The sequence below is a fragment of the Catharus ustulatus genome, chromosome 34 (genome assembly GCF_009819885.2).
Source record: "Catharus ustulatus isolate bCatUst1 chromosome 34, bCatUst1.pri.v2, whole genome shotgun sequence".
In the NCBI taxonomy this organism is placed as follows: domain Eukaryota; kingdom Metazoa; phylum Chordata; class Aves; order Passeriformes; family Turdidae; genus Catharus; species Catharus ustulatus.
Window position 1 is genome coordinate 1,044,337 of NC_046254.1, and position 8,626 is coordinate 1,052,962.

General features: G+C 50.7%; 1 protein-coding gene across 1 annotated transcript in view; it reads left to right on the forward strand.

Annotated features, from left to right (window-relative positions):
• AXL (AXL receptor tyrosine kinase) overlaps nucleotides 1–6,840 on the forward strand; it is a 16,042-nt gene extending 9,202 nt beyond the window's left edge. Inside the window, 5 exon segments of the mRNA XM_033083873.1 lie at nucleotides 651–669; nucleotides 1,120–1,138; nucleotides 1,455–1,631; nucleotides 5,105–5,241; nucleotides 6,501–6,840. Of these exon segments, the coding sequence (XP_032939764.1) occupies nucleotides 651–669; nucleotides 1,120–1,138; nucleotides 1,455–1,631; nucleotides 5,105–5,241; nucleotides 6,501–6,840 (692 nt within the window).
• The last annotated feature ends 1,786 nt before the right edge of the window (nucleotides 6,841–8,626 follow it).

Here is an 8,626-nt window from a genome sequence, read left to right on the forward strand (position 1 = left end):
TTGGGGTTTCAGGATTTCGGGATTTTGGGATTTGGGGATTTTGGGATTTGGGATTTCAGGATTTTGGGATTTCAGGGTTTGGGATTTCAGGATTTGGGATTTCGGGATTTCAGGATTTCAGGATTTGGGATTTCAGGATTTCAGGATCCCCGTGTCCCCCCAGGTTGGACGAGCGGCTCCGGGTGTGCGTGGCGGATTTGGGGATTTTTTTGGATTATTTTGATTTGGGGTTTTTGGGATCACTGTGACACTGGGATTTCGGGATTTTGGGGTTTCAGGATTTGGGATTTCAGGATTTGGGATTTCGGGATTTCAGGATCCCCGCGTCCCCCCAGGCTGTACAAGCGGCTCCGGGTGTGCGTGACGAATTTGGGGATTTGGGGTTTTTGGGATCACTGTGACATTGGGATTTCAGGATTTTGGGGTTTTCAGGATTTGGGATTTCGGGATTTCAGGATTTCAGGATTTGGGATTTCAGGATTTCAGGATCCCCCTGTCCCCCCAGGCTGGACGAGCAGCTCCGGGTGTGCGTGGCAGATTTGGGATTATTGGTTATTGGGATTATTGCAGTATTGGGATTTCAAGATTTGGGGATTTCAGGATTTTGGGGTTTCAGGATTTGGGATTTCAGGATCCTCGTGTCCCCCCAGGCTGGACGAGCAACTCCGGGTATGCGTGGCGGGTTTGAGGATTTTTGGTTATTGGGATTATTGCACTATTGGGATTTTGGGACAGGGGAATTTTGGGATTTCACGATTTTGGGATTTCAGGATTTTGGGGTTTTTAGGATTTGGGATTTCAGGATTTCAGGCTGTCCCTATCCCCCCAGGCTGGACGAGCGGCTCTGGGTGTGCGTGGCGGATTTGGGATTATTGGGATTATTGGTTACTGGAATTATTGCACTATTGGGATTTTGGGATTTTGGGATTTGGGATTTCAGGATTTGGGATTTCAGGATTTCAGGATCCCTGTGATTCCCCAGGCTGGACGAGCGGCTCCGGGTGTGCGTGGCGGATTTGGGGATTTGGAGTTTTTGGGATCACAGTGACATTGGGATTTCAGGATTTGGGATTTCAGGATTTGGGATTTTGGGGTGACCCTGTGCCCATGTCTCCCCAGGCTGGACGAGCGGCTCCAGGTGTGCGAGGCCGATTTCGGGATTTTTGGTTATTGGGATTATTGGGATTATTGGTTATTGGGATTATTGCACTATTGGGATTTTGGGATTTCAGGATTTTGGGATTTCAGGATTTGGGGATTTCAGAATTTCGGGATTTCAGGATTTTGGGGTTACAGGATTTTGGGATTTCAGGATTTTGGGGTTACCGGATTTGGGGATTTCAGGATTTGGGGATTTTGGGATTTGGGGATTTTGGGATTTGGGATTTCAGGATTTTGGGATTTCAGGATTTTGGGGTTTCAGGATTTGGGGATTTCGGGATTTGGGATTTCAGGATCCCTGTCCCCCCAGGCTGGACGAGCGGCTCCGGGTGTGCGTGGCGGATTTCGGGCTCTCCAAGCAGGTCGGCTGTTCCCAGTATTACCGGCAGGGCCGCGGCGCCCCCGTCCCCGTCAAGTGGGTGGCCCTGGAGAGCCTGGCTGAGCGCGTCTACACCACCAAGAGCGACGTGGTGAGACCCCAAAAACCCCAAAAACTGAGTCAGGGACCCCAAAAATGGGATTGGGAACACCAAAAACTCCAAATCCCAAAAAATCCTGTCAAAATCCCATAAAAATCCCACAAAATCCCCACTGAGCCTGGCTGAGAGCGTCTGCACCACCAAGAGCGACGTGGTGAGACCCCAAAAAAAACCCCAAAAACTGAGTCAGGGACCCCAAAAACCCCAAAAACCCCAAATCCCAAAAAATCCCATAAAAATCCCATTAAAATCCCATCAAAATCCCATAAATATCCCATAAAAATCACCTTTAATATGCCACAAAAATCCCATAAAAAACCCATAAAAATCACATAAAAATATCATAAAAATTCAATAAAATCCCATCAAAATCCCATAAAAATCCCACAAAAGTCCCATAAAAATCCCATTAAATCCCCACTGTGAGCCTGGCTGAGCGCGTCTGCACCACCAAGATCGACGTGGTGAGACCCCAAAAAAAACCCAAAAATGGGATTGGGGACCCTAAAAACACCAAATCCCATAAAATCCCAGCAAAATCCCATAAACATCTCGCAAAAATCCAATAAAATCTCATAAAAATCCCACAAAAATCCCATAAAATTCCCATAAAAATCCCATAAAATCCCCACTGAGAGCCTGGCTGAGCACGTCTGCACCGCCAAGAGCGACGTGGTGAGACCCCAAAAAAACCCAAAAATGGGATTGGGGACCCTAAAAACCCCAAATCCCAAAAAATCCTGTCAAAATCCCATAAAATCTGATAAAAATCCAAAAAAAATCCCATAAATATCCCATAAAAATCCTATTTAAAATACCACAAAAATCCCATAAAAACCCTATAAAAATCCCATAAAAAAACCTTTAAATCCCATAAAATCACATTTAAAATCCCATAAAAAACCCACAGAAATCCCACTAAAATCCCATCAAAATCCCATCCAATTCCCATTAAAATCCCACAAAATCTGATAAAAATCCCGAAAAAATGCCACAAAAATCCCGCAAGAATCCTATCAAAATCCCATCAAAATCCCATAAAAATTCCATTAAAAATCCCATAAAAACCCCATAAAAAACCCTTTAAATCCCAAAAAACCCCCATATAACCCCATAAAAATCCCATTAAAAACCCTTTAAATCCCATTAAAAAGTCCATAAAAATCCCACTGAAATCCCACTAAAATTCCATAAAAATCCTGTAAAACCCCCATCAAAATCCCACAGAAATCCAATAAAATCCCATAAAAATCCCATAAAATCCCCCCTGAGAGCCTGGTTGAGTGTGTCTGCACCACCAAGAGCGACGTGGTGAGACTCCAAAAAACCCCAAAAATGGGATTGGGGACCCCAAAAACCCCAAATCCCAAATAATCCCATCAAAATCCCATAAGAATCCCATAAGAATCCCATCAAAATCCCATTAAAATCCCATAAACCATGTAAAAATCCCATAAGAATCCTGTAAAAACCACATAAAATCCCCATTAAAATCCCATAAAATCCTATTAAAAACCCATTAAAATCCCATTAAAAACCCTTTAAATCCCAAAAAATTCCCATTAACTATTCCATAAAAATCCCATTTAAAATCCCACAAAAACACCATAAAAACTCCATAAAACATCCCTTTAAGCCCGTAAAAATCCCATTAAATATCACTAAAATCCCATTAAAATCCCATAAAAATCTCATAATAATCCCATTAAAATCTCATTAAAGTCTCATAAAAATCCCGTAAAAACACCACAAAAATCCCATAAAAATCCCATAAAAATTCCATTAAAATCCCATTAAGATCCCATAAAATCCCATCAAAATCCCTTCAAAATCCCACAAAAGTCCCATAAAAATCCCATTAAATCCCACTGTGAGCCTGGCTGAGCACGTCTGCACCACCAAGATCGACGTGGTGAGACCCCAAAAACCCCAAAAATGGGATTGGGAACCCCAAAAACACCAAATCCCAAAAAATCCCATCAAAATCCCATAAGAATCCCATTAAATCTGATAAAAATCCCATAAATATCCCATAAAAATCCCATTTAAAATGCCACAAAAATCCCATAAAAATCCCATAAAAATTTTTTTAAATCCCATAAAAACCCCTTTAAAATTCCCCAAAAATCTTCATGGACATCCCCAAAAATCCCATAAAAAAAAAATCTCCCTCAAATTCCACAAAAATCCTTTAAAAACCCCCAAAATCCTCCCAAAATCCCATTAAAAATCCCATCAAAATCCCACCAAAATCACCCAAAAATCCCAGAAAATCCTTTAAACCTGCCCAAAATCCCAAATAAATCCTACAAAAATCCCTTCCAAATCCCATTAAAAATCAGATTTAATAATCCCATAAAACAGCAACAAAAAAATCCCCAAAGAATTCTTTAATAAACCCCAAAAATAAAAAAAAATCCCAAAAGAATCCTTTAAAAATCCCTGAAAATCCCATTAAAAATCCCATTTTAAAATCCCATTAAAATCCCAAAACAACCCCACAGCCTCCCCAAAATCCCAAATAAATCCCAAAAAAAACCCCATTAAAAATCCCAAAAATTAAAGAAAAAAAAATCCATTAAAAATCCATTTAAAATAAAAAACCAACCAAAATTTCAAAAAATTCCAATAAAAATTCCAACAAAAATTCCAAATAAAATTCAAAAAAGAGCAAAAATTTCCAAAAAAATCCAATAAAATTTTTTTTTAAATTAAAAAATTAAAAATCCCCCCAAATAAGGAAAAAAACCCCGAACCTGACCCCTGAGTGACCCCTGAGTGACCACTGAGTGTCACTGAGTGACCAATGAGTGACCCTGAGTGACCCCTGAGTGACCTCTGAGTGCCCCCTGAGTGACCCCTGAGTGATCCTGAGTGACCCTTGAGTGACCCCTGAGTGACCACAGTGACCCCTGAGTGACCCCTGAGTGACCCCTGAGTGACCAATGAGTGACCCCTGAGTGACCCCTGAGTGACCCCTGAGTGACCCGTGAGTGACCAATGAGTGACCCTGAGTGACCCTGAGTGACCAATGAGTGACCCCTGAGTGACCCCTGAGTGACCAATGAGTGATCAATGAGTGACCACTGAGTGACCCCTGAGTGACCTCTGAGTGACACTGAGTGACCCCTGAGTGACCAACGAGTGATTGTGAGTGACCTCTGACCCCACCTGTGACCACTGAGTGACCACAGAGTGACCACTGACTTGAGTGACTACTGACACAGGCCAGGGGTCACTCAGTGGTCACTCAGTGGTCATTTGGGGTGACCATGTGGGAGATGGGGGAGCTGTGTCAGTGGTCACTGAGGTCAGTGGTCAGTGGTCACTCAGTGGTCACTCTGGTCACTCAGTGGTCATTCGGAGTGACCGTGTGGGAGATCGCGGCGCGGGGCCTGACGCCGTACCCGGGGCTGTGTCAGTGGTCACTCAGTGGTCACTCAGTGGTCACTGTGGTCACTCAGTGGTCATTCGGAGTGACCATGTGGGAGATCGCGGCGCGGGGCCTGACGCCGTACCCGGGGCTGGAGAACAGCGAGGTGTTCGAGTTCCTGCGGGGGGGGCGGCGCCTCGGAGCCCCCCCGCACTGCCCGCCACAGCTGTGAGTGACCCTGGCCCCTGACCCCTGACCTCTGACCCCTCACTGACCCTGCATTGATCCCCTGCACTGCCCGCCACAGCTGTGAGTGACCCCTGACCCCTGACCCTTCACTGACCCCTCACCCCTCACCCTCACCCCTGACACTGAACCCTCACTGACCCCTGACCCCTCACTGACCCTGCACTGATCCCTCATCCCCCGCACTGCCCGCCACAGCTGTGAGTGACCCCTGACCCCTGAGTGACCCTGACCCCTGAGTGACCCCTGAGCCCTCACTGACCCCTCACTGACCCCTCACTGACCCTGTACTGATCCCTCACCCCCCGCACTGCCTGCCACAGCTGTGAGTGACCCCTGACCCCTGACCCCTGACCCCTGACCCCTCACTGACCCTGCACTGATCCCCCGCACTGCCCGCCCCAGCTGTGAGTGACCCCTGACCCCTGACCCCTGACCCCTGACCCCTCACTGACCCTGTACTGATCCCCCGCACTGCCCGCCCCAGCTGTGAGTGACCCTGACCCCTGACCCCTGACCCCTGAGTGAACCCGGACACTGACTCCTGACCCCTGACCCCTGACACTGACCCCTGACACCTGACCCTTCACTGACCCCTCACTGACCCTGCACTGCTCCCCCGCACTGCCCACCCCAGCTGTGAGTGACCCTGACCCCTGACTGACCCCTGACCCCTGAGTGACCCCCAGCCCCATTTCTGCCCCCAGCCCCATTTGAAGCCCCCACCCCCATTTTTCACCCCCCAGCCCCATTTCCCCCCCCCATCCCCATTCGGAGCCCCCACCCCCATTTCCTCCCCCATCCCCATTTCCAAGCCCCCAGCCCCATTTCCCCCCATCCCCATTTCTGACCCCCCCAGCCCCATTTCTGCCACCCCCATCCCCATTTCCTCCCCCCACCTCCATTTGAAGCCCCCAGCCCCATTTCCCCCCCAATCCCCGTTCCAAGCCCCCACGCCCATTTCCTCCCCCCCATCCCCATTTCTCAGCCCCCACCCCCATTTCCTCCCCACCCCCATTTTTCACCCCCAGCTCCATTTCCCCCCCATCCCCGTTCCAAGCCCCCACCCCCATTTCCCCCCCCAGCCCCATTTCCCCCCCCATCCCCATTTCCTCCCCCCCATCCCCGTTCCAAGCCCCCATCCCCATTCCCCCCCCACCCCCATTTCTCAGCCCCCACCCCCATTTCCTCCCCCCACCCGCATTTCTGCAGCCCCCAGCCCCATTTATTCCCCCCCCCAGGTACGCCCTCATGCGCCGCTGCTGGGCCGCCGACCCCCGAGCCCGCCCCACCTTCGAGGAGCTGGGGGGGGCCCTGGGGGGGCTCCTGCGGGGGCTGCCCCCCCCCCCGGGGACCCCCGACCCCCTCTACGTCAACATGGGCCGGGCTGGGGGAGGGGCGGCGGCCGCGACCCCCCCCGAGCCCCCCAAAATTCTCCCGGAGCCCCCCCAGGAGCCCCCCGGCAGCGAGGGGGGGGGTCCCGGGAGATACGTGCTGTGCCCCTCCCCCCCCGAGATCGGGACCCCCCCCGAGTTTGGGGGGGTCCCCCCCGATTTTGGGGCTTCTGAGGAGGGGGCATGAGGGGGAAAATATCCCCCTCCAAAAAAAAAAAAAAAAAAAAAAAAAAAAGCTGAGGCACTGCCAGGGATCCCCAAAAATGAAGGGACCCCCCCCAAAGGTACTCGGGCATTGTGGGAGCCCCCAAAAATAAAGGGACCCCCCAAAAAAGAAGGGACCTCCCCAAGACCCCCCCAAAAATGAAGGATTCCCTTGGGGACGCCCCCCCAAATAAAGGGACCCCCCCAAAATGAAGGAACAACCCCAAGACCCCCCCCAAAAGGGAAAGACCCCCCCCAAAGGTACTGGGGCACCCCAGGGACCCCCCCAAAAATAAAGGGACCCCTCCCAAAAATAGGGACCCCCCCCAAAGGTACTGGGGTGCCCCAAAATAAAGGGAAACTCCCTGGGACCCTCCCCAAAATAAAGGGACCTCCCCAAAGGTACTGGGGGACCCCCGGGACCCCCCCAAATTAAAGGGACCCCCCCCTCCTCAAAGGTACTCGGGCATTGTGGGAGCGCCCAAAAAATAAAGGGAACCCCCCTAAAAAAAGAAGGGACCCCCCCAAGACCCCCCCAAAAGGGAAGAACCCCTAGGGACCCCCCCCCCTAAATAAAGGGACCCCCTGAGACGCCCCCCCTAAAATAAAAGGACCCCCCCAAAGGGACTGGGGCACCCCTGGGACCACCCCCAAAATAAAGGGACCCCCCCCCCCAAAGGTACTGGGGCATTGGGAGACCCCCCCCTCCTAATTAAAGGGATCCCCTGAGACCCCCCCCCCAAAATCAGGGACACCCTCCAAAGGTACTGGGGCACCCCTGGGACCCCCCCCAAAATGAGGGGACCCCCCCCAAAATCAAGGAACCCCCCAGGACCACCCCCAAAAGGGAAGGACCCCCTTGGGACCCCCCCTCAAAATAAAGAGACCCCCCAAAGGTACTGGGGCACCCCTGGGACCCCCCCCAAATTAAAGGGACCCCTGAGACCCCCCCTCAATATCAGGGACCCCCCAAAATGAAGGAACTTCCCCAGGACCCCCCACCCAAAAGGGAAGGACCCCCCTGGGACCCCCCCCAAAATAAAGAGACCCCCTGAGACCACCCCTAAAATAAAGGGACCCCCCCCAAAGGTACTGGGGCACCCTGGGACCCTCCCAAAAATTAAAGGGACACCCCCTGGGACCCCCCCCCCCCAAAATCAGGGACACCCCCCCAATGGTACTGGGGCATCCCAGGGACCCCCCCCCAAAATCAGGGAACCCCCCCAGGACCACCCCCAAAAGGGAAGGACCCCCAGGGACGCCCCCAAAATAAAGGGACCCACCCCACAAAATACCGGGACCCCCTCGGGACCCCTCCCCAATAAAGTTTCTTGTCCTGCAGCGGCCTCGGTTTTGGGGGGGGGCTGGGGTTTTTGGGGTTTTTGGGAATTTTGGGGTTTTTGGGAATTTTTTGGTTTTTATGGGGTTTTGGTTTTTTGGGGTTTTTTAGGGTTTTTGGGGGTGGAGGTTTATTTTTGGAATTTTTGGGGGGAGTTTGTTGGGATTTTGGGGGGCCTTTTTGGGTTTTTGGGGGGATTTTTCTGGGGTTTGAGGGGTTTTGGGTTTTTTTGCATTTTTAGGAGGGGTATGGGGGGTTTTTATGGTTTTTTGGGGGGTGTTTTTGAGGGTTTTTTGGGGGGTTGTGGAGTTTTTTGGGTTTTGTGCTTTTGTTGGGGATTCTCTCTGTTTGTTTTTTCGTTTCCTTGGGATTTTTTGGGGTTTTTTGGGATTTTTTTGAGATTTTTTTGTCATTTTTGGGGTCCCGTGGG